Raw genomic sequence first — 26,219 nt, forward strand, 5'->3', positions numbered from 1 at the left:
CTGGCATTTGCTAGCAATGGCATCTCAAGGAGCGGTGACGAAGGAGATCACGTGAGAGCTCCGCGGGTATAACAGCGGCGCAACGCGACAAAGGCCTGCATCTCGTCCCGTCCCCCGAAACCTGGGGTGCGAGGAGGATCCAGTGACGAAAGGCGGTGATAACGGCGCGTTCATCGTCATCATTGTGACGATGTGTGTGTGCCGAAGAAGAATCTGGCATGCAACATGCCTGGTTAGGTAGAGGTATTCCTCGTTAACGCCAGCTGGAGGACCCCAAGCACCAAAATATAATGGCCAAATATTGGCTGTATATCGGCAATACTGGTCCAAGATTGGACCATCATTGGGGTGGTATTGCCAATGTTCAGCCGATATTGTGCCAAGATGTTGTGCTGCTTGGAAATCCGCAAACCGATCTGTTTCCCTTTAGCAAAAAACGAATACGACGTTGCAAGTTTCTACAGCTGTACCGTGTTCCCAGGAATAGAGGATGACAGGGAGAAGAACCAGAGATAGGGAGACAAAAAAGGGACGAACAGCAACGCCTAACAGGAAAAAAGAGGATAACAGGGGGGGGATGAAGAAGAAGAAGAAGAACGTCCGCCCACCTTGAGCAGCAGCATCTCGTGAACTAATCGCCAGTCTGCATGAAGACGAGGAGAACGAACGTTCTCCTGTCTCGCTCTCACACCCTCTCACGTGGGTTGCAAACAGAACTGACTGTGTTGTTCATACTGTGCCATAGCGCTAGAAATCATCATTGACCTGCAAAGAAAAGCTCTGTGTGGATGGCAGGCAAAGAACCATCTAACCCTAAACCTGGAGGGTCGAAGCAACCTAGAGTACCGAGACCTTCAGGATCTGGCCGAGGTAAGACATCCTGCATACTGTTGCCCCATCATATAGGGCAGGAATATCGGATTGTTTTGATACTGCATGTAACGGACTGAGGCGCCATGGAAATGAGCTACGCTAGGAATAGGTTAGGCGGTATGGTATGTTAGGAATATGTTCTCAAAAAGATGTCGGCGGATGTCATCACAGGTACTGATGTCCCGTTCCAAGGAAGGACGGCTGTAGTTTCGTATCGGGACCACTCGGTTTCAAAAACCAGTGGAAGCGCTTGAAAGGCAAATATTGCATAGAAATGGAAGAAGGCCGTATGCTGAATCTAAAAATATAAGAATTATAAAATTGTGTGGTCTAGAACCTTTTTTATATGCACTTGAACAACACCATCTGACGCCCTTCTGGCGCAGGAGAAACACGTGCTTCTCCATTTCACGGCAATGCTAAGCCTAACGGATTCGGAAGTCGCCATCCTACAAAAGGTAGGGTTGTTGGGTCGGGTTATTTCAGCTCAGTTTAGCGAGGTTAGGACAGTTTGGGTTTGACAGATTGGGGGTCTGGGAGACGCCCCCCCCCCCCACCAGGCACGCACTAGGCGGTGCGGTCATGTCAAAACATATCATATTTGTCTTCTATCATTAAAAAACCTGAGTCGTCCCAAAGGACATGTAGCTTGTACTATAGCACAGATTCATCTTGAGCTATTCGTGTCGAATAGGGCGCAGTGGACCTCACGGACCTGGGCATCAAGGAGGGCCTTTCCCTTCCGGCATGCCACCATTTCCTCCAGTACCACCTCCGCCAGGCATGCCGCCCTTTCCTCCTGTACCACCTCTGCCAGGCATGCCGCCCTTTCCTCCTGTACCACCTCTGCCAGGCATGCCGCCCTTTCCTCCTGTACCACCTCTGCCAGGCATGCCACCATTTTCTCCAGGGCCGCCTATGCCAGGACCACTCCTTCCTGGACTTTCGCCATTCCCTTTCGAACCACCTATACCTAGCATGCCATTCATGCCGCCTGGTGTGCCTGGTATGCCTGGTATGCCTGCCATGCCTGGTATGTTTGGCATGCCTCCGCTCCCTCCATCCTTACCAGGTAACGTAATCATTTGGAACGTATAAGCTTACTGTAATGGCAAGCTTTTGAACACAAAAAAGCAAGTATCGTAGTAAATTAAAGGAGCACTAAACAGCTACTCTACAAGGTTCAATTTTGTATGCACTGTGTTACGTTGCCGACGGTGAACGTTTGTCAAATTATTGGCGAAAAAAAAAAGTACATAGCGGCTCCAAAACGACATTATATTAACTCCACTCATGCGTGCGTGGCCCTGCGATGGCCTGCCGGCAATAGCTGCAAGTCATTCTGACGCCGTGCCCCATCAGCCAGTCAACCAGGACGCTTATAGGTTAATATATTGCAGTATCAGGAAGTGAGGTAAATTCTAAACAACTTTCCACTCAAAAACCCAGGGATAGCGCGTCCAAACGGTACCAAGTGTCCACAATGTTCAATTTCATGTGCGCACTAAGCTTTCACCGCTGTATTGCTCCGCGAGGTCACCGCGATGTTCCCACAACCGATACTCGCCGTGCGCCGCAGCTTGTCTCGTGGGCTAGGTGCCAGAAATATTGCCGATCGCTAGTGCCAGGAATGCAGCTTTGCCGCATGCCAGTACGCCGTGACGTAGCTTAGTTCCAAAAAGGAGTCGCGCGGATTATGCCTTTTGAACGCTCGCTGAAACTAAAGGAATTACGTATTTGGTTGTTGTGGAGCCACGTTATTTCATGGAGCGCGATAATGGACATTCTTCACATTCGCGTCGTATCGTAGGGGCTCTCCAGCGAACCACCCTATGCGCGTGCCAAAACACACCCACGTGGGTAGCATAAAGGGCCAATACCGGTCTTTGAGTCTTGGCGGTCTTGGATGTCGTGGAAGTGAGGCCGACGAGTTCGCGCGGTGTACCCACTCCTGTCGTCCCCATCCAGCGCCATCTATTGCACACGGAGATAACCTTGTCCGGCGCACCCAAGGTCGTCGGCGCCGTAGCGCATGCGCATAAGCGGTTGCGAAAAAGGTAATTGGAGAACGTTCGGTGAGCTGTTTAATGCCCCTTTAAGGTCTTATTGCATTGACAACGCGCAATATATGTCCTTGCGTTAACGAACGTCACGACAATAAGGCATTCAGATCATGCAAAATTGCTGCAAACTGCTTGTCAAATGCTAGGACACATTTAATGGGGGTAATTTTTTACCGCACTCATTTTACTTTGCCATCATAGTTGCTTGTCAGGTGCGTACATGATTGCTTGTGTGAGAGCAACTCGCAATAAGATTCGTATTCTCAGTAGAAAAGTCAAATGGAAATCCCATGTTTCAGGTCTCTCTCCCTTCATGTCCATGCCTACTCCAGGAATGGGTCTCCCGGAGTTTCCCTTTCCAGGCCTATCATTCCCTGGTCTTCCTCCGTTTCCTATGGGTTGCTCCATGTTTCCCGCCCCCGCTCAACCTGCTCCCGTCCTGCCCATATGCAGCGGAGGCGGCGGTGGCCAGACCGTCACAGTTCCCTTCCCGATTCCTTACCCTATGCCAATGCAAATGCCAGCACCGCAAGCTCCCGTCTACGTCCCTCCGCCTCAGGCGCCACCACCTCCAGTTTACCCTCCCCCACCCCCTCCTCCACCAGCTCAGAATCAAGACATGGCCACTATTATATCAATGCTCAAGCAACAGCCGCCCAAACGTTCTTCATCGTCGGAGAGCGACAGGAAGAACAAGAAGAAGCAAAAGGAGAAAGAGAAAGAGGAGAAACATAAAGAGAAGGAGAGGTTGAAGAAAGAGAAGGAGGAAAAAAAGAAACAAGAAGCGGAAGAGAAAAAGCGAAAGAAGGAAGAAGAGGCAAGACTAAAAAAGGAAGAAGAGGAAAGGAAGCTGAAGGAAGCGGAGGAATTGAAGAAGAAAGAGGAGGAGGAAAAGCAGAAGAAAGAGGAGGAGGAAAAGCAGAAGAAAGAAGAGGAGGAAAAACAGAAGAAAGAAGAGGAGGAAAAGCAGAAGAAAGACGAAGAGGAAAAGAAGGAAAAGGAAGATGCGGAGGCCGCGGCTGCCGTGCCACCAGCGCAGGAGGCCGGAGAACCAGCAATACCTGCCCCTGACTTCCTTCAGCCGGCAGAAGGTGCCGGCGGGGCTCCGGCGCCTGGTATGGACTTCCAGGGAGGGTAATAAGAATTGAAACGTGAACTTGATTGGTGCCTCAGTGCTGCCAAACAGGCTGTGGCTCAAACGTGCTCAGAGACTGTCTTCGTTGCACATGCAATCTAATATCCTTGTGCAGATGTCATTGATTATTTCTAAAATCTGTCACAATTTTCAGCGAAATGGGAGACATGATGTACGGGGGCGAGGAAGAGAGTAACCATCGCAAGTTATGCCTCATCTGCTGCTGCATCGTCATCGTGCTTATTTTAGCTGGCGTTGGTGCTGTCTTTGCGTTCGCTCCACATCTTTTAGGTAAGGACCTGCGTCTGCCGCCCGCATTGTCGCACGACATGCGGGTTTCTATAGTCCGCTACTTTTCCCCTGCAGATTCTATATTGGGGAAGACGACAACCCCAACAACTAGTAACGAAACCGATACAACAGTAACGGCTAGAAGGCGACATCGGTCGCTGGGTACGGAGGAGCCTCTGACAGATAATGCCGGCAGGACTTCCCCCGATGACGAAGACTTGTGGAATGATTCCACGCAAGACACTGTCGTAAAGCGCTACGCTAGGAACACTCGTCTTTCAACGAATAACCCTCCATCAATTACCACAGCTGGTAACGTTGCCAACAGTTCTAACAAAACGCTCGTACGCAAACAGGAGCCCACAACGATCCACAACGGGCACAAGGAAGACAACACAACAGGTGACAACAGTGGACCTCTTCACACAGTAGACGAGAGCGCTGCTGAACACATTTTCCAGATGGAATTGATGGATGCGTGGACGTTCCCCACCACAACACAAGTTGGACCACTTCTCGGCGTATACGAAGACAGCTTTCTCGATGCTAAAGTGTACGAAGACCTAAACCGCAAGCGTCCCACTTTACCAGTACAGGTACGTCCAAGTACCACTCAGCATGAACCGTTCGTGGTACGAAGCACGGCGAATGTTACTGCGGTTACTGTCAACATCACTCACTGGCTTATAAACTCAACCGTGGAGAACATCACAGTGGAATCTGCAACTGATTTGCCGAGTGCACGGACACCGCGGTGGGGGTCAATGAGCGGATTTTTGCCAGAAGACGATATCGGCGTGCCAACGACAGAGCTTCCGATCACCAGGCGAGGCCGCATCTCGAAAGACGTGACACTGGAGAACTTCTACATCCCTCCGGTTCACGTGCAAGATCCATTGGAAATTATTTTCAAGAACGTGTTCAGAGAAGTTAAGGAAAGAGCCGCGTCGTTGTATCGGGAACATTATAGCTAGGAAGCGTTGCAAGAACAATCATACCTCCAAGGAGAGGAAATAGTATGATAATTTCACCTATAAGAGCTGAGCGTTTTAATGCTTCATTGTAACACTTGACTTCAAACAATGAACCAGATTTTTAAAAATGGTACTCTTACGTGAACTGCCTCTTTTGGTGGCCAAAGCCAATAACCAGTAACTGATTCTCCTGTTATCAGGAAGCACACAAAAACTCCAGTGGGTTGATTTTTCTACAAGTACAACTCCGAATGTTCGTTCATGTCTTGCACAGCCTAAACACCGAAAGCCTACGTCGGCGCACATATTAGAGCGTAACCGTGACCATGGCTACAGAGCCAGCATGGCGGCAGTGAACGAAAATATCAGCTGCTCTCCTTCACGATCGAGCTACAGCTTGTACAACTTCTACCGCCTGAAGGCAATATGGCGTCTACATTGTATTGTAGCCCACTTGGCTAATCCTGGCGCCATCTGCGACAAATTGTATTCTGTCCGCAAAATAGCGGACTGAATTTAAATAGAGTCGGGCGAACAGAGAAAAGGGGGACGGAGCGCTATTATCCACAGCTTAAATGACGAACCGGCCCGACTTTTGAAAAGAGAAAGGACGGGGGTTCGAAAGTAAGTCGAGGAGGCAGCCATCTTTGTTGTCCGTCGGGGGATTGGCTGGCAGAGGGGGTTTTGACACGATGAGAGCGTTGCAAGCGGGAGGGGATTCACGAATGACGTCGGGTAATTGCACAAAGTCCTCTCGTTGCTCTTTTCATGGAGGCTGACCCAACCGTGGTTCCCAACCCGGTTGGCTTGACACTCGTTGGTGTCGACCGTTCAGAAGGCGGCTCGAGGGTCCCGTTCTGTATCAGCCAATGTACCGAGAACAGATGTACAAGTGGTATACGAAAACGTTGTATCGAAGCTACTGCAATGACAGCGCGTTTGTCTCTGGACACCTGCCTGACCATGCGCAAGAGTAGCCCACTCGAGTTGAAACCCAGAATAACCTAACGTTCTGCAAGCGCCCGTCAGAGCAAGGCGCTGTTGCTAATCTGTATTTAACGCTTATTCAAGCATAAACTTTCGAGAAGTGATGCTGGTGACATGCCCCTGAGTTCACCGAAAAGGCGGCCATTAGGAGCGGGGGAGTAGCAGCTTACCAGCGTTCAGGATATGGATGTCACCTCCTGCATTACATGGATGTGCCACCAGGGCGTGCCATTACTAACGCTTACACGTTGGCGAAATAGGCACGAATCTCGCGCTCACCAACAACAGACACCAACTCGGCAATTCGCCACAAAACTTTATTTTCGTGTGAGAATGCGTCCCGCGCTTTGTCAGCGGAACTGCTTTTGCGAAAAACTAACCACGCGCGAATGGGAAGCACACATTGTGATGGAAATGTCGCTAAGTCGCGCTGCTGGAGTCGGCTGTGCAGGCTTATACGTTGCAGTTCTGCTCCTATTGAGCCCTCCTTTGTCGCGGTGGGCTCTGTTACGCCTATGCAGTGGCCCAGATGCGTCCCGCGGAGAATCGGTTACCTTCGTGAATAAATGCAGGCTCGCTAAGACAGACTTTCGATCGCCAATGCCTTTCAGTCTGTTATGTATCCCGCCGATGTTGTTTGGATAGCTTGACGGCATTTGTGTATGAAAAGACCGGATTGGTTGCGGGGTCTCTCCTCCTGCGGGGAGGCGCCATCATTGTTACGTGTAAGCGTCCATTGCTTAACTTGCAAATCAGGGGTGGGTGTCTAGAAGAAAGGCACCTCCAAATTCTATTGTCTATGTTCTGTTTGTAATCTTGCCATTGGGGTACGTAAACACGTGACAATGAGACCCGGATGTCTTCGTTATTAATATCGTTCGCGGCATAGCGGGAAGCACGACGTACCTCAAATACAAGGACTTGGAAAGATGATGATCAGATTACATCTTGTGGTTCCGGGTTGTCGGATTAATCCGAAAAAGCTCCGGAAAACATACGCCGGTAAAATTTTCGGCAATTCGGATTTATCCGAGAAACTTCGGTTTTCAGAGATCCCAGAAGCCCAGGATTCGGCAGTCAGGCTCCCGTTTTCCTTGTCCACCATTGAGCGAAACACTACAATGGAGCATGGAACATAGATGGCCAGCTCCCGTGGCTCAGTGGTTAGCGTGCTAGCCATGTCACGTCGAGACTGGGAGGTACTCGGGTTCTGGTTCACCCGGTTCGGGTTCTGGTTCAAGTTCGGGGAGGTCTGGGGTTTTTCCTGGGTTTTCCTTAGACGCTTTCAGACGTATGTCGGCCCAGCACGCACATTTCCCCAGGGCGTCAGTCGTGACGTTGCCCACATACGTGAGGCCGACAACGGCAAGCCCTTTCACCACCACCACCACCAGATGGCCCAAAGTGGTCATACGAAACGGTTACAGTTGGCGCAAACAGCGAGATGGGGCGAATGCGGAAGCTGCCCTGCGACTATGTGAATTAGGAATACCCTCCTGACTCCGAGAGCAATAACAATAATAACTCCGCATAACAATAATCACCGCAAATGGAAAGGGTGCGCTAAGAATTACCGAACACCTCAATTCTCAGCGCCACATTCAATCGAAGAAGCCACGGGTGGACGCAAGTTAAGTAATTCCTTGTACAACGCACATTATTTTAATTCTGTATGTATTTGTACATTGTATCGTGAGAGTACGTCGCTCGTCAGTCGTCACGCGCAATACTAACAAATCAAAGGCGCGTTGCAGGTCATTCCCACCAGCAGGCCTCTCTGGCAGACTGCATCACTCGTGAACGCAGACATACAGACGTCGCTGATGACATCGCACACCAGTTCTGCCTCGCTCTTTAGTGTGCCACTCATTCACATAAGTCGTAAATTTTTCACAGAATTTCGGTTATTAACCGAGCCCTAAAAAATAAACTCCGAAAAACTCCGATTTCCCAGCAAAATAATGAACTCCGAAAAACATCCTTCGAATTTGCCTAAAAATAAACTCCAAAAACCCGGAACTCCAAATGTAAGTTAAAGGCGTAGCTATTTTAAGAGTTTAATAAAGACATCAGTGATTGTGAATGATCCAATTTCCTAAACTTATTTACTGTACTAGCTGTCTCAGGAACAACGGAGCAGGTATAATGGAAGGCACCTGCGTGCGCTCCCCCCCTGTCATTCCCCTACTGGGGACGACTTGTCTTCACCACTTGTCCCACCACTATTATCGCATTATTAACGTTACCTGACCACAGCAATATTATGATTATCCTTTCTCCCGCACTTTCTCTCCCATTACATCAATGCCTGCCATCTATCTCTGTCTTTCACGTCTTGACAGCAGCTTAGGGACACTCGTCAACTCCGTCCATATTTCCCCTAGTCTATTGCCGTACAGATATAGCGGACTAGTGTTAGTTCCGCTAGCTAAAGCACTCGTGTCAGTGAACCATCACGGTGTGTGGTACAGGGTGGGAGCTGCAGATGACCTTGGTCACCCATTGAAGGATAGCCTGGAGGGATGGCACCACGTCTGTGTCCCATAGATCAGACTCCTCTCCTGAAGAGTGTGTAGATATACACTTTGACAGTATAATGATTGTCCAGTAATGTGCACAGTTGCCGTTGACTTTTTAATGCGAGTCCACACGGCATTCAAAGACGTTTAACTTCGGAATGCTGGGTTCACGGTGTGTCTCTCGGATGCGGTAATTGGCCCCTTGTAGAGTGAAGAATAGACACTTTTAGAAAAGTGTGTCTTTAGGTGCGTACTTTTCGAAAGACGCGAGCACGGTGGACGTGAGGCACGTTTTGGATAGATGGGATTTGCGTGGGCTGAAGTGGGATGTCTCGAGGTACTAAGTGCTAGCGAAATTCAAGAAGGTCAACAACCTCGTTTGAAGCACTTGGCACATGGTTGCATTCTCTTGTGTGCAGCATTCGACTCGCGAGGGTGTGCAAGTCTAAATAACTGAATAACTCTACGCCGAAAATATTATCTGATAACTTTGAGCACTCATGTTTATTCATGCAGCAAGATCTGACACCAACAGCCGTGGGTAATTTCTAAGACTTGGTTTTTAATTAAAATTTCTTTCGTACATGTTACGCACAAATCAAGAGCTTGATTAAACAGGGTCAACAGCGCAAGCTAGTATTAGAGACCCCGTAACACAGAATAACCTACAGAAAAGAACATATACAGATATGATCAATTCAAATGAACAGAGGTGCTCGTGATATATTTTCTCAACTTTGCAGTTAGCCGTGTGTCACGGCTGAGTTCTACAGGTAATGAATTCCAGAGCAACAAAACAAGCAATCAGTCGTGTATACAATACACACTGCTCGGTGTTCAATTTCTACTCTTTTTTGGTTTCCTCACAAACAAACAAACTGTTCGGTCGATACAAAATATAGTCGCTAACTGTAACACTCCTGTTCATCCTGTTGCACGCTGAATATATACATATATATATATATATATGTCATACTGTGATATGGCTTTGCTGCAGCTTGGTTCATAGATAACAGTGAGTTTTAGTATAATGTACGCTGCCGCCTTTGCGTACGATATACTAAAACTCACGAATATAATGCATGCCCAGCAATTCGGGACAAAACGTAAAGCAGGCTTCACCTGATACTACTCCCATAGAAGCCATGTGTTAGGAATAGAAAAGCGCGTGTAGCACGTTCTTTTGTTACCGCTTTGCATTCGTTCTCTAGTGGGACGTTCTCTGTGTCATAGCGAAACATATGGTGCAAGTTTCGTTAACGAATATTGGGGTCTTCGAGGTTCCATTTTGGTTCCAAATTTCTGACCTGTAAAGTAGGCTTCACCAGATGCACTGAAGCGCTGGTTGAAGCCCTCTACCTGGTGAGTTAGCGCAAATACTCCATGTACTTTGCAAGAAACGCGTGAGCAATTGAATGCTCTGTACGGCATCTCAAACACTCTGCAAGACAGATAAGTTCGCATAATTTGTTGCGCATGCAAACAAGAAGCAAAAAAATCTCTTGCTGTCACGAGGCTCTTGCTTCGATGCACGGAGCTTGTGAGGAGGTCTTAGGCCAGTGGCGCGCGCAGGCAAAGAATATCGTGGTATGAGCGGTGGTAAACAAGCACAGAGGCTGATATTAGAGCAACTTTTGCGGTGCGCTCGCACCTTCTGTGGTGCGATCGTACCGTTTCTTTTGTTGTGGGGTAGCAGAATTCGCTTGCGCGAATTCAACCTACCCTTGTTATTTAACCAACCAACAACAACAAGTTGATTCCTTTCGCATGGTAATAAGCAGGCATCATCTACCTACCGCCGCGGGATGCGCGTATTGAAAATCAAAGAGCGCGTGTAGTGTTGTTTTTGTTATGGTGATGCTTGTAAATGCATATTTGTGGGTGAATATGGTCAGGTTCTTTTGGGGTCTCTCCAGCGTCGACTCCTTCTCAATGTGGCTTTCACCCCACAATTCAAGTGCATGATCAAGTGCTGGCACACAAGCCTCTGCTTAACGTGCGGTGTCGTTGTGAACTCTCAGCACATTCTTATGGAATGTGCACTCTACTGCCCGCAAAGAACATACTGTGTGATGAGGTAGCCCCTATCAACAAGAGACCACTCAATTTAGCTGCATTCATTGTCCCCATGAAGATCCTGTGCTCCATCCATCTCGGGTTCTTCACCTGGTCATGGACTTCCCGTCTTCCATTGAATGGACGCTCTCATTCTTTCTCGTATTTTCATCCTTCCTTCATCAGCTTCATATAATGTTCCACGTGCAATGGGTTAGGATACTAAACCACCGCGGTGAAACACCCCATCTCATCGTCATCATCTATTGTTGGTGTTGTCCTTTGAGGTTCCAAACTGTTCCGCTCGGTTTGTTGAGGGAGCTTCACTTGGGAGCCCCAATGTGTTTGTGTGTGTGGGGGGGGGGGATTTTCTCTGCATACTTCCGCATATACTTCGCGTGCTCAACATTCCGCTTGCATGGATTCGAAATAAGGAACAGATCCAATGCTCCTACAACCCGAAGTCCTGAATAGACTGTGAAAAGAACAATGAAAATCAGGTGAGAAGATGGTGATAATCAGAGGGCGATGGTAACATCCCCTTTCTTTTTCTTTTTTTTTTTCTGCCAATAAATCCCGCCCTCCCCGCAACGAATATCTGTTTTCAAAGTCCCGAACGTACACACTCATCCTGGCCTCCTTTAATGTTCTCTATGATTAGTCCTTCAAGGAGCCATATTTGCGTATGAATGTCTTTATGTTTGCGCTACTTGGCTACGCGCGTTTCGGATCGTTTTTCCTCTGTTTGGTTGGTAACATGTGTCATGGTAACATCTATTTCTGTCATTTGTCATCCATTGTACATTCTCCCGTCTAATTTTGTACAAGCCAGACATTCTGCTGCTGCACGAAAAAGAAAAGAAACGGAAGAAGCAAAGCTTTTCAGACATAGTATGCGGAAGCAGAATTGGCACAAGCGGAAGACCAGCTGTCCAGCACCGGATCAGAATCCGTAAAAGTGAAGCACAATTCACTTTGTTGAGTATGAGGTCATCGTAGTGCAGCACACTGTTCAAGCAATTCCAAACAGTTCTAGCAATTCGTCGAAACATTTATCTACATAGAGGTGACATCACGGGCTTTTACAGCACCCTGCTGTGTGTGATCAAGAAACTCCAAGAGCGTATACAACGTGTTGCGATAGAACCGTGTCACCTTTGGTTCACCAGTAAAATATCAATGAGAAAACATACAACGCCCTCGTACATTTATCGCTTATCGGTGCTTCAGAGAGATGTAAGAGGGAAGCAACGCTGCCTTTGAGACACCCAAAGCGCATAATATCTTCTCTTTTTATCTTCAGATTGATCGAACCACAGTTAAAGCACACGGGTATCAAGCAATGGAAGCTATGTGAGCACCTGCTGTACAACGCCTGCGGTCTGTTTATCAGCATCGTGATCATACCATGTAAAGGTTTATTTTAAGCTCTGTACAAAGAGCGGCTGGAACTTCCGAGCATATTGCATGATAAGCCAATCGCCCTGTTTCTTTGAAGCGGGTGGCATCACACTGCTAAGCTTGGATATGAGAATTTATTTATCGTATCGTTTTCGTAGAGTTATTCCGATGTACTAAAACTCGCTATTAGCGAGGTTTTGCGAGAATTCTTCCGGTGTACTAAAACACACGATAACACGCGTTTTAGTGCATCGTACGCTATTGCCTTTGCATACGTAAGGGATAGTGTGGTGGTCCTGCGCAGCTCTCTAATGCGCGAAGCTCTGTTTTCCTCATGCGCAGAACCAGCAACGCTATCCTTTACGTGCGCAAAGGAGGTACCGTACGATGCACTAAAGCTCACTATCAGATAGTTTTAGTGCATCGTACGCTATCGCCTTTGCGTATGTAACTGATAGCGTTGTTGGTTCTGTGCACGCGTAAAACATAAAGCGATCTACAGAAGATACGCAGCCAGAGCCAAGGGACGACAAACCAACAACTGCATGCTTATAGTAACAACTGACATAATTTCATGCTACAGAAAACAAGGAAAACACAAGCGGAAGTGATAGGAAAAACTGGCTTGTTAGTCACTATCTTCCTCTTCGGTGGTCTAACAGCGCCTGTCGTACAGGTAGCTAATCTCTTGTGGCGACAAGTCAATTGACCACCGAACAGGAAGGTAATGACGTGATGTAGAGTACGATCATGGCTTTTCGCTTTTATTTCTTTTTTTACGTGCGAGTGATGTGAAGCAGTCAGCACCGCATTATTGAGACTCCTCAGTTTGCACTTTGGTTTGATTAGGTAGGAAAACACAGAAATTTCAGTATGCAGAAGGCCACTAAGACAGAAAAGTACAAAAAAGTTTCAACAAGAAATGCAGCGGCGGCTCAAGGGCTGTTGCTCAACACACATCGTAATATTTGCCTGAGCTTCCTTATGTCCTTCGAGGTGTCACTATGACACCTCGCCTGATTTGCGTCGAGCTCCGCGCGCAGTTCAGCGTACGTCATTGAACCTACGGATATGTGGTTCCATCAACCTGAAGATAAGAAAAAAAAAACGAAATAAGAAAAACGATATTGTGCGATTTGGGGGCGTCAGAGGCAGCGTTGCTTCCCTCTTAGGTGTCTCTGAAGTAGCGATAAGCGATAATTCTACCAGGGCGTTGTATATGTTTTCTGATTGATATTTTACTGGTGAAGTAAAGATAACGAGGTTCGATCACAACACGTTGCATACACTCGTGGAGCTTCTTCATCGCATACAGCAGGATGCTGTAAAAGCGTCATGATGTTTGCGGAAATGTTTAAACGAAAATTGCTGGAACTGTGCGCTGGCAGTGCGATACTCAGCAAAGGGAATTGACGCTCATTTTTACGAATTATGCTCCGCTGTTGGACAGTTAGTTGGTTTTCCGCTTGATGTGCAGCTTAGGACACCAGTTCACGGCACACCGTGGTGTTGCATTTCTCCATTGGAGCGACAGCCCAGCAACAAACCAGAGCGGACGCACACACACACTCAGAGAATAGCTGGTCACCCGTTTCTTATTCGATCTCCTCCTGATAGTTAGCAGAGCGCCGCTCCGATGAAGAAATACGTCAGCACCGTGTTCCGTAAACGTTTATCCCAAGCTGTACCAATAGACCCCCCGCAGCGGCACGTCATACCAAGATATCATGAAACTGGGAAAGAGTGGATCTTTGGCAAAGCAAGCACACGTGGTTGTCGTCGTCGTCGTTTAACGTCGTGGTTTTCGCGTTTTGGTGAGGTGAGGTCAGGGTAGTTCTGCCTCGCACATGAAGTTTCCCTTGGTATCTCCTTATTGCAATGGCATCCATTATCGGAAACAACTCATGTGGTCGGCAGCTGCCAACCCACGTCGCTTTATTTTGCCAACGACGGTCGCGACATTTGGCAGTGTGACGTAGACTGTTCGCAAACAGCGGGTAGTCTATTGCGCACATTCTATGTACGAAATGCTCTGCTTCTTTCTTTTCTTTTGCGGGTAGCAGGAGAATTCCCACCTTGTACAAAGAGAGACGCGATGATAAACACTGGACGACAAAGGACACAAACAATTGCTCTTTTTTAAGTTCAGTGTTAGCGCCGCGAAGCAAATGTAGCTATAAGAGGCGTACAGACGTGGACAGATGCAGAGAGGACAGCAGGAAAGATAGGGGGTTAGTATGCGTCTTCGGCAGATTTCAGCGAGAACTGTGCAGACATTCGTCTGGAAAGTCTGCCCAAAAAGCCAGAGAGAACCTCAGACAACACAGTCGGTGCCAGGACTCGAACCCGCGTCACCTCCCAGTCTCTGCGTGGAAATGAGTAATTCTAACCACTATGCCACGGTAGCTAGCACAGAAATATATATTGGGTAATGGGGCAAAATGAGACAGAAATTTGCAGTTTAACGTGAAATTTTTATTTTTCGTGTTTTTCAAGAAAACTAGCCATAGACACATTCTCCGGGTTCTACAACTTTTGACCTGTAAATGGAGAACGAATGTAGCCGGTCTAATATAATTACAGAACAAGAAATTTAAAAACGCAGATTGTCTCATCTTGCCCCAACCCTCTGGGCAAGACGAGGCATCGCGTGGGGCAAGATGAGACACGCCGTGGTAATGAACTACACAAATTAGTTTTTGCAATTCATGCAGACAAAGTGAAGCCAGTGGACCCCTACACAACCCCCTGAGCCCACCATAACCACATATAATGTCCAATAAAACCGCACCCAACCCGGTGCTATTTTGCTCCACCGTCCTTTACAAACAGGGCACGGCCCGTCTGACGTGTCGCTGGTGACTCGCTTTTGTGTGCGCTTCTGCTTTGCTCGAAATATCCTAGGAAACAGGAAAATGTGCTGGAAAATACTACACAATATGCACAAAAGAAATCCCTAAGGAACAGGCATAAAGCCACCTAATAGTTCACTTATCAGTTTTTAAATCACATGAAATTGAAATTGCATTCAATTAAAATTACATTAAATTGTCGCGTCTTGCCCCGTGCATGTCATCGGACGCATTATTTTTTCTGTTCAACAGTGAATAACCAAGAGTGCCCATATTTTGTATATATCTAGAAGAATGAATAAAAAAAACGGGATGTGAACTTCCATTGACAGAAAAGGCTGCGAAACGCTGCCGCACTGATTGCAACAAACGGACTACAGAAAATCGCGCCTTTTTGTCGGGTATTTACATTCCAGTCAGAAGTAACCGATATTTTTCTCCTAAACGCATACACCAGTACGTACAATTCTCACGTGCAATAAACCGGACATGTAGAGCCGCACATGAGTAAAGTTTCAAGAGCATGCAGCAACGCGCCTCTGAGACAGGCGGCGTCGAGTAAAGAATGTCGCGTCTTGGCCCGTGTCTCATCTTGCCCCACCTTACCCTATATGTTACCAATCAAAGTGAGAAAAAACGATCCGCAACACGCGTAGTCAAGTAGCGCGAACAAAAATCATCTATACGCAAATATCGCTGCATAAATCAGCTGTTTCAAGGACGAATCATAAAGAAGAAAGATGGCAGATTCTGTACGTTCGAGACTTTCGAATCCGATGTTCGTAACTGGGATGTTACCATTATCGTTTGAATATATTGCATTATTTGCGCATTAAGATTATTAGCGGTATTTGGAGCACGCGAAGTTCATGCGGAATTGTGCAGAGGAACCAGCCAGATTGGGGCTCTCAAGTGAAGCTCCCTCAACAAGCCGAACTGGAAAGTTTGGAACCTCAAGGGACAACAACAACAACAATAAATGATGACGATGAGATGGGGTGTTTCACCGCGGCGGTGCGGTACCCTACCACATTGCACGTGAAACATTATATGAGGAGGATGAATGAAAATACGAGAAAGAATTAGAGCGACTGGAGCAATCCAGTGGACGACAGGAAGTCCATGAACAGGTGAAGAACCCGACGATGGAGCACAGGATCTTCACGGGGACAATGAGTGCAGCTAAATTCAGTGGTGTCTTGCTGATAGGGGCAAGCTCATCACACAGAATCCGCCTTTGCGGGCAGTAGAGTGCACGTTCCATAAGAATGTGCTCGGAGTTCACAACGACACCGCAGGTTGAGCAGAGGCTTGTGTTCCAGCATCTGATCATGCACTGGAATTGTGGGGTGAAAGCCACATTGAGGAGGAGTCGACGCAGGAGAGACCCCAAAGGAACCTGACAATATTCACCCGCAAATATGCATTTAGAAGCATCACTATAAGAAAAACAACTCACTACACGCGCTCTTTGATTTTCAATACGCGCATCCCGTGGCGGTAGGTAGATGATGCATGCTTTACCAGGCGAAAGGAATCAACTTAGTGCTCTAATGTTGGCATCTGTTCTTGTTTACCACCGCTCATACCACGATATTCCTTGCCTGCGCGCCACTGGCCTCAGACCTCCTCACAAGCTCCGTGCATCGAAGCAAGAGTCTCGTGACAGCAAGAGATTTTTTTGCTTGTTTGCATGCGCAACAAATTATGCGAACTTATCGGTCTTGTAGCGTGTTTGAAATGCCGTACAGAACGTTCAATTGCTCACGCGTTTCTTGCAAAGTACATGGAGTATTTGCGCTAACTCACCAGGTAGAGGGCTTCAACCAGCGCTTCAGTGCATCTGGTGAAGCCTACTTTACAGGTCAGAAATTTGGAACCAAAATGGAACCTCGAAGACCCCAATATTCGTTAACGAAACTTGCACCATATGTTTCGCTATGACACAGACAACGTCCCACTAGAGAACGAATGCAAAGCGGTAAGAACGGAACGTGCTGCACGCGCTTTTCTATTCCTAATACATGGCTTCTATGGGAGCAGTATCAGGTGAAGCCTGCTTTACGTTTTGTCCCGAATTGCTGGGCATGGAGTCTCAATTGTAGCGTACGCAAGGAGATTGCGTGTTCACGCTGCGCACGCGCTAAACGCAAAGCCACATTCGCATGCGGAGTGTATACAGCCGCTATTTCCTTGCGTGTACACAATGCGACGCAGCAGCTCATGACTGTCCACTTCAAACACAAACAGACCGAGACGGACAACCACATCTTCGGTTTGTATTAGCACTCGATCGTTAGCGGCTATTATCGCCAACGATCGGAAATCGAATGACTAATTGAGCGGCGAAATATAGAACTTGTCACGCTAAACAACAACACGGTCACGACAAACAATGGACACGGGACGACCCTGCGGCACGTGCAGGATGTCGCCAAACAAGTACAGACGTGTTCCCAATTATTATTACGACTCGGAAGGCTCCTTTCCTATGCCCAACACATCACATCATACCGAACACAGTTTCACGTGCGCTGCATGCGCGGTCACTTCATTATTACCGGTTATTATGCAGTGCTGCTCCGTAACATCTGCGCTCGTACATAAGCCACAAATTCAGTCACTTACCCATTCTTCAGCTGAGGACATTTCTCACTGCCGTTGATGCAACCAGATACAAGTGCTCGAAGCCTAATGTGCTTCAACACCGGCTTATAGCCCATCCATTGAATTGATCCGAGAGCTTCGCGCCGGCAACTTGGCGCGTCTGACAATACCAGCATGGTGCTGGTAACTCTAGAACTTTCTACACGGCAGACAAAGTTATCTCGAAGCAGGGATCTGCGCAGGATCATGCGAAACAGGGTGTTGAACAAAGTTGATACAATGTCGAAGCGCACGCTACGCGAGACCGTTTGACGATAACATCTCCGACACTTTTCGCTGGCACATGTCGCACCATTGGACACAGATGGACGTTTTGGGGAATGATGCTGCTGATGATGCAACGGAAAATGGCCGACTCACGAGCCTCGTCAGTTCACATGGGAGTCTTTGAATGGGGCTCCCGGTCACGTGTAGCAACGTCTCAATTTGAATCATGAGCCCTTTCTTTCTTAAGGCCTCTGGTTAACCTTGAACGTTTTAGTCACGCGTTTTGTGTGTTGCAACAGCAGAATAATTATTGTCTGTCTTGAAAACAAGGACAATAAATAGATAACGACAATGACATGGTGTGACTCACCGCTGGAGGGAGCTGTGGTGGTACCCCACCACATCACATGCGAGACATTTAACGAGTGATAAAAGGGTGAAGTGAAATGGAGGTCCTGAAACAGCGGTAAACAGACACACTGGTGCTACCGAGCTTCAGCGAGAAGTGCAGAACATCGCGTCGGCTTTGCTTCACACTACACGTACATCCAAAGCTACACAAAGGTTGTAAGATTGCTAACTGAACCAATTAAGAAAGACGCACTGCCTGAAGTGGACCCCTGAGTGTGAAACAACAATATGTAAACTCAGAGAATCGCCAATGTAGCGCTCGTGTATAAAAAGGATGAAGGGGATGATGTTCGATGAGAAAAGGAGTGACGCCTGTCTGCTCAGCTTGGGCCTCAAGTTTCACGGAGGAGATGAAGAAGAAGATAGGATGTGGAATTGCTGTCCGCCATCAAATACTGAAGGGGCCTCGCCAAGTCTCTGAAGAAGTGGCGAGATGATTATGGTTAGACGTTCACCAATTACAGCCGTTTTGACGATTTTATGAACATAATGTTCCATACACGGCTTTGGGTTCAGTGTCTATAGGGGTGGATGGATCTCGAATGTCACATTTTTCTCCCTGTCATTTGGAGAATATCACATATACCAGTGGAAATGAAGGTTGACGACTGCGCCCATTCACGTACACGAGCTGCATAAAAAAAGGTCTGTGTCACCACAACGCGCAGAAATGAAGCTCCACCGCGAGATGGAGGTTCCCCTCCCAAGAATAACGATGTGGGTGCATGTCATCCTCTCGTACACCAAGAATGACCCAAACGCCTCACATCCACCACACACTACATGCCAGAATTCCAAACATGCCACCGTGGACAAAACTGATATTCGCTGCACCCATCGACGAGCGCGCCTGACCACCAATCCATTGACAACGTCAGCAGTCAACAAACCACTGTCCTCGTGACGTCTCATTTTCCGCAGTGGGTACCCGTATGTGCAAATCTATGGACTGCCGCGTAGGCGCGAAATGCAAGCAAAGCCAAACAAAAAGCCGTCGGGAACAAAACGAGTGCAGCACAATGGAATCTGCCGATCGGCGAACTCGCAAAGACCATGCTCACGGAGCGCGACAAATGGCGAACAAATCACCCGAAAGGGAACACCATAGAGTCCTGCTGTCGGTCCTTGAGAGCAGCGGGACAACAGTCGCGGCTGTCGCCAAAAAGGCGGCAATTTTGCGCCGGTTTCCTCGTGGACATTATCTCGGGAAGTCCTAAAGGCATGGCGGAACCTATTCAGCCACAAACAGGCAGGAGTGAGACTTGAAAAGCAGAGTTCAAGTTCTGACGGTCGGGGAAGGGAAACCCACACCTTTGCCCTTTTATTCCGCCACATCGACACTAAGATGTGAAAGCTAGTGATGACGAGGGGAAAAAAGAGTCTCCCCAGCGGGACACCTCTCGGAGAGACTTCATCAAAAATCCTTTCTGCTTTTGTTGAGCAAAACGCGCGATCGGCGATGGCGATTTGCGCCATTGTAGGGCGCTCACAATGATGGAAACTTTGAACGTTTTTCGAGGGCCGGGCTTAGTGAAGTGTGAATGACACTGTTGCCAGTCGAAGTCGTGCAGGCGGAAAGTTGAGCGGAAGTGGTTGTGGCATATTAGAGGCGCTCAATATTTGTGACCAGCTCACGCGGCATAGTGGTTGGAATGATCGCTTTCCACGCCGAGGCTGGGAGGTGACACGGGTTCGAATCCTGTCTCCGGCTGTGCTGCCTGAGGTTTTCCCTGGGTTTTCCGAAGACTTTCCGGACGAATGTCGGCACAGTTCCCCCTGAAGTCGGCCCAGGATGCATACTAATCCCCCTGTCCCCCACTCCTTCCTGCTGTCCTCTCTCCATCTGTCCACGTCTGTACGCCGCTCATAGCCACCGTTGCTTCGCGGCGCTAGCAGGGAATTTAAAAAAAAAACAATATTTGTGTTTTATTTCGTCCTTCATGGAGCCTTATCATAACATCATAACCTCTCAGCTCTCAGTTCGCAATTAATTTGCTGGGGAATGGAGCGGTCGTAACGCAATCTATGTCTAAGCTCATAACGGAAAGATAAATACAACGAATTCACTTTCCTAAACGGCTGCTGTATCCATGCAGGAGCGGCACCGCCAAGGAATATTCTTGTGGGAGAGAAAACACTGTTCACGGGGCGGAAGGTCCGCCGTGTCTTATGTTGAGCGTTCTCACCTGTGCCAGAATATCGGTACTTGCGTAGTGCGCACATTGCAGACGACACCATCTGCCCTGTCGTCTGCTAGTGAACGTCTTGTGGCTGAGACGCAGAATACACACCATGGTTAGAACACAAAAAGCCGTGACATCATGAGCGCTTGCGCTCACGTGAGAGCAGAAAGTTATGATGTATAGCGCATCTTCTGCAGGAGTATTTTGATGAATGTCGCTCATGTGTATGTACTGAATACACAGTGTCTGCTGCAGTTCCATTCTAGAACAGGTTAATTTTTGTAACCTCCCCTGAGAGTAAACAGATGCTTGTCCTTCTACAGCTCAGCTTAATATTTCTGAGCCCCATGGTGACCACAGAAGGAGGAATCGAAATATTTACTTTTGCATCAGTTACAAATTGCTTGCTTCATGCATGCAGATGAGGCCGTGTTGCCTCATACGGGAGGTTGCTGATGCAGCTCCAAGCTAAGCCTGTCGGAGCGCTCGCGTCGAGGGAGTCCGTGCGGATGTTGATTGATACCTCCACGCGGAACAATCAACACTGTCAACTTTTATGTGAAAAGTAGCAATCCACCAAATCACAAAGCAGAAAGTAGCGGCCGACAAACAGAAAAAGAAAGAGCAAAAATCTCATCACACAAAATTTGACAGCGTTGCACTGTCGCGATGTTCGGACTTCAATATTCTTCTTTGTAGGTGCGTCAAGAAGGATGGGATAGGTGTGCCAACAGCACCACAATAAAATCAGGCGCACCCCGACGTTTTCCCCCACTGTCACCCAAAATTCTACTTTTTAATTGAGAACTTACCACGTAAGTCACCTTTTAACTGGATTTTAATATCATCAATTACGTAATCATACCTCATTCTTCAATCTGAATGTCCTGGCTGTCGACTTTGCTGTCGTCAAGCAGCCAGCATTGTATCTACCTCCGTGTGACGACAAAAAAGAAAAGAAGAAGAAAAGAAAGAAGGAAAGATCTTCTATGGATCTTCTCCGGTTGATAGAACGTCCATTTTGTCATCTGACTGATGCAGAGAGCATTGTTCACAAAAGGCAGAAGCCAGAATGCCAGGACAGAGCTAGCTATTCACCAAAGAAATCCGAGTGCGCCCATTCCCCTCCTCTAGTTGATGCCATGGGCGATTCTTTAGTATTGAGGGGGCCCTTCCTTCTTAAGAGGTTTCTTTCCATAAAAAAAAAAAGAAAAGGAAAGAAAGAAAGAACTACAAAGACGTAGTCAAAAATAAGAACTCGGCACTGGAACGAAACCCCCCCCCCTCCCCATCACATGGCCCCCATCGCAGATTTTGCAGCAACCGACGCCTGCGCGATGCACGTGTAAGTTGACTACACATGCACAAATGTACTGTTTTACTAATCATTCTAGTTATGGACCTAACAATAGTGCATACCATGCATACCGTTGTACCCTTGTGTCGTCCCTGTCCCGGCTGGATAATCGGCCATACTCCACCGAAAAGGTTCTTGGGTGCTGGCCAGCAAATCAGCTGATACCTGCCATGCGCGCCCTTGTGCAATTTCTCGTCTCGACGGACCTCTCTGACACATTGTGACGCTCTTTGTTTTTGTGCATTGAGATTTCGCTTTTGGTGACAAGCTAGGTGCTGATGTTCTCATTTATTCTGTTTCCATTCCGTTTCAAAGCGTCGAGTTTTGTGTAGTTTCCCTTTCTTTTCTTAATAACGTGTACTGGAGTAGCCAGTCCCGAGTGGCTCGAGACTAACATCTCCATTTTTTCTTTTATTTTTTTCTCTTTTTTTAAAAAACAATCAATCAATCATACCAATGGTGCTGAGAATCGTGCTTTTCGTATACTGCCAATTGAGGCAGCCCGTGAAACTTTACTCTTTATGTACTCTTCCCTCCGTGTTGTTCAGTAATCTCAGGTTGGGCTGGCGAAGGACATGTATTGGGATTTTGATGCGAGGCCTAGAATATTAACCTTCGCCTCAGGAGGCTGCAGTGTCCAGGTGGGCGTACAGGCGGTTGTTTCATTGGCTCATGCGGTTGAATAGCTATATGTCAAATGCAGTGTAGGGTAAAGTGGGGCAAGATGAGACACGGGGCAAGACGCGACATTTTTGGCTCGACACCGCCTGTCTCAGAGACGCGTTGCTCCATGCGCTTGAAACTTTACTCATAGGTGGCTCTGCATGTCCCCTTTATTGCACGTAAGAATTATTCGGATTGGTGTATGCGTTGAAGGAAAAGGATCGGTTACTTCTGCCTGGAATGTAAAGGCCCGCCATAAAGCCGCGAATTTCTGTGGTCCTTTTTCTTGTCATCTGTGCAGCAGCGTTTCACAGGCTTATTCTGTCAACGTAAGTCCACATCCTATTGCTTTATTCATTTATCTAGATATATGCAAAATATGGCCACTCTGGGTTATCCGGTATTGAACAGAAAAATTAATGCATCCGATTATATGCACGGGGCAAGACGCGACAATTTAATGTAATTTCAATTTAATCCAATTTAAATTTAATGTAATTGAGAAACGGATACGTCAACTAGTAGGTGGTCATATACTTGTTCCTCAGAGATTTCTTTTTTGCATACTGCCTGGATTTTCCGGCAAATTTTCCTGTGTCCTAGGATATTTCCAGCAACGCAGAAGCGCACGCAAAGCCATCGACCACGACACATCAGACTGGCGGTGCCTTGTTTGCAAAGGACGGTGGAGCAAAGCAGCACCGAATTCTGTGTGATTGTATTACACATCATGTGGGCGGTGGGCTCAAGGTGATTTTGTAGGGGTCCACGGGCTTTACTCGGTCTGCTTGGATTGCAAAAACTAATTTGTATTGTTCATTACCTCGGCATGTGTCATCTTGCCCCACGCGATGTCTCGTCTTGCCCCGAGTTTTGGGCAAGATGAGACAATCTGCATTTTTGAATTTCTTGTTCTGTGTTTATTTTAGACCGGCTACGCCCGTTCTGCATTTACAGGTCGGAAGCTCTAGACCCCTGAGAATGTGCCTATGGCTAGCTTTTTGGAAAACACGAAAAATAAAAAAAATCATATTCAATTGGAAATTTCTGTCGCCTCAGGAGGGTGCAGTATGTCCAGGTGGGCATACAGACGGATGCTTCATTGGCTCATGCGGTTGAATTGCTATAGGTCAAATGCAGTGTATTATATGATGTGCCATAACAGGGATCGAAGCAAGGGACGAATGGCTGCAAATCGCGTCTATTTGCTTTTTCTCTGCTATAACCGATACATCTGATGTTGTACGAGGGGCATCCATGTATCAGTCGATGCTATTACATACGCTCCGAGGTGACGCACTGGTACATTGTATAAAATTTGTTCTTATCTCATGTATCTATTATCAATATCAGTACCTATATAAATGCCAATTATCAATAAGCAAGCCTACATCTGATGTTTGTCGTTTCCTCTTCTTTCTTTTTTTTTTTTTTACGTTTCTATTCTCGAACCAAGCACTGGATCATGGTCAGTACATAGCGGTTCTAGCACGAGTAATACCCCTGTCAGACGTACTAATTTAGTGTCACTTAGTTGAAGTGCACTCCGTCCCGTAATGTCACTTTCACTACGCTCCTGCTACACGGTATAAGTAAGTGTCAATAAGTAGTCATGGTGATGACGATGGGCGAGCTTGAACTCCCACCAAACATCGGGGAGTGCACCATACTTTCTCGGTAAAATCGTTTTTCTCACGTCTAGAAACATTTCATAAAGATTTGCTTCGCAGTTGAAGTCGATTTAATGTCAAATATAATTGTTGGGAACCAACACAAGTATATTTATTTGACAAATTTTCAATCTTCTTCACCTCTTTGGTGGACTTTTTTGTCTTCCGCTATTCAGTGCTTCACTGCGGGTATTTCGCGATTTCGCCGGAAACACTTAACCACCGTGCAATGTCAACAAATATGGCTGCCGCGAAGTGGATTACGAACTCTACTGGGCAGTCTGTGAACGAGAGTACCGGTAAATCACGCCAAAAACTCCTTACGTCTTTCTTATATAAATCAGCGCTGTCTTAACAAACTTGTCCAAATATAAATTCCGGTTGGGTTGTTTCTTTCCTTTTCCAAAAATAAGCATTTGTTATGCAATTCCTGCCGTGGAGGCTACGTACTTGATTGTTGCAGGCAAAGTGAAGTGAGTTTGGCGAACTCACTTCATAGTAAGTGTACTTTGCATCTAGTGTCACTAAACGATGCCGTGTGACTCGTAAAGAATGACACTTATTGCAAGTGTACTCGCTGAAAGTGACACTAAATTAGTACGTCTGACAGGGGTATGATGCTTGCACTATAGGGAATGTTTTATCCGGCAATGCGAGACTATAGGAGGGTTAGCATCACCTACGAATCGCGTCCTTGCGAGATTTTAGCAGGACTAGCTTCATTTGGCACAAAATGTGGTCTTTACCTATGCACATAATGCGGTCTTTATCCGATAAGCTGTCGCTAATGGCGTCACATTCCAACTTTTTGCTATAAGGTTTTCCGTGTGTAGCTTTGGAAGAAGCATCGTTCCGTTCCAAAGCACGTAGCCGTATACAGCGTTGACATTTTATATACTTTTAATGTTTTTTAAAGGTGCTGAGGTCCCTAACCGCTTGCGTGTAATGCACTGTGTGTTTTTTTTTGTGTGTGTGTTTTTTGTCAAATATTCAACACGCAAAGTAATTATTGTCTCCTGTTTCCTGTGAAATACCTCATCCCATCATCATGCATCGAGCTGTTGTTGTTCTGCTGTTGCTGCTCTTGTGATAACATTTACAAAAATAAATAAATAAATGCCCTTTCCAATACTCGATAGACGGCAAACCGGGCTAATAAAAGACTTCAGGAACTCCCAGTGGCTCTTGCGCACGCGTTGCATCCTGGGAGATTACTGTCATAAAGAATGGAGAACAGTCCTTCACGTTTTGTTTGCGCTGACCTCAACACCTCGTGGACAACGGGTCGAGAGAGGAGAAATCGGAACAGTTTGGAGACTTCCTCCTCCTTTCTGATGAGCAAGTTCACATAGTTCAAAGCGGCGCTAAGCTATCTGGGATTTTCTGAAGTCGTCTATTTTACTGCGGAGGAGCACACAGTTACCATGGGAACGGGTACGACTCGCACCTTCCCATGAAGGGGCGTAAGCGTCGTTTGTTTTCTTTCTTTTTTTTTACGCTAATACGTATTACATTTTGTGGGGATTGAGAGAGAGAGCGAAAGCGCCTCTGCCGCGCTGCCAAATTTTCGGTGTGCAATAGTGTTTTCTCGAGGACGCCGCCATAATTAAAGCGCAGCGCCGTCTAGCCGGAGGAGCACGTTGAAAACAGTTTACCGCACAAGCCAGAGAGAAAGAAAGCACACGTACTCCCTCCCTGGTATCGCTTTCCTCCTCTCCGGCTTGGGCTGGCTGCAAAAGCGGTGGGTGTGAGGCTGGCTGGAAAACGGTTTATGGTTTCCGAACACAGGATCGCGTCGGCATTAAACTTTGTTTGATATATTCAGGAGACATCGTCAACATCAACTAGGACAGTCGTTTCACCGCCCCTTTAAAAATGTTAGCTAGCAGGTGAACTGTGCATGACGAAGCC

At 47.1% G+C, this 26,219-nt stretch overlaps 2 protein-coding genes across 2 annotated transcripts in view; one reads left to right on the forward strand and one right to left on the reverse strand.

The window, feature by feature from the left end:
- LOC135401177 (17S U2 SnRNP complex component HTATSF1-like) overlaps positions 1 to 17,948 on the reverse strand; it is a 42,674-nt gene extending 24,726 nt beyond the window's left edge. Inside the window, exon 1 of the mRNA XM_064633424.1 lies at positions 17,779 to 17,948. Within this exon, the coding sequence (XP_064489494.1) occupies positions 17,779 to 17,933 (155 nt within the window). The 5' untranslated portion in view covers positions 17,934 to 17,948. The remainder of the gene's footprint in view (positions 1 to 17,778) is intronic.
- Positions 554 to 5,467, forward strand: LOC135399913 (uncharacterized). Its single transcript, XM_064631646.1, has 5 exons — positions 554 to 870; positions 1,568 to 1,945; positions 3,236 to 4,070; positions 4,226 to 4,362; positions 4,438 to 5,467. The coding sequence occupies exons 1-5, from the start codon at positions 789 to 791 to the stop codon at positions 5,334 to 5,336; spliced, it is 2,331 nt and encodes a 776-aa protein (XP_064487716.1). The 5' UTR covers positions 554 to 788; the 3' UTR covers positions 5,337 to 5,467.
- Positions 17,949 to 26,219: the final 8,271 nt, after the last annotated feature.

Source organism: Ornithodoros turicata, chromosome 7 (genome assembly GCF_037126465.1).
Source record: "Ornithodoros turicata isolate Travis chromosome 7, ASM3712646v1, whole genome shotgun sequence".
Lineage (NCBI taxonomy): Eukaryota > Metazoa > Arthropoda > Arachnida > Ixodida > Argasidae > Ornithodoros > Ornithodoros turicata.

Coding starts and splice junctions, on each gene's coding strand:
- LOC135399913 (XM_064631646.1), top strand. CDS start 789: ATGGCAGGCAAAGAACCATCTAACCCTAAACCTGGAGGGTCGAAGCAA. Junction 1,946..3,235: donor GCTCCCTCCATCCTTACCAG/GTAACGTAATCA, acceptor CCCATGTTTCAG/GTCTCTCTCCCTTCATGTCC. Junction 4,071..4,225: donor GGTATGGACTTCCAGGGAGG/GTAATAAGAATT, acceptor CACAATTTTCAG/CGAAATGGGAGACATGATGT.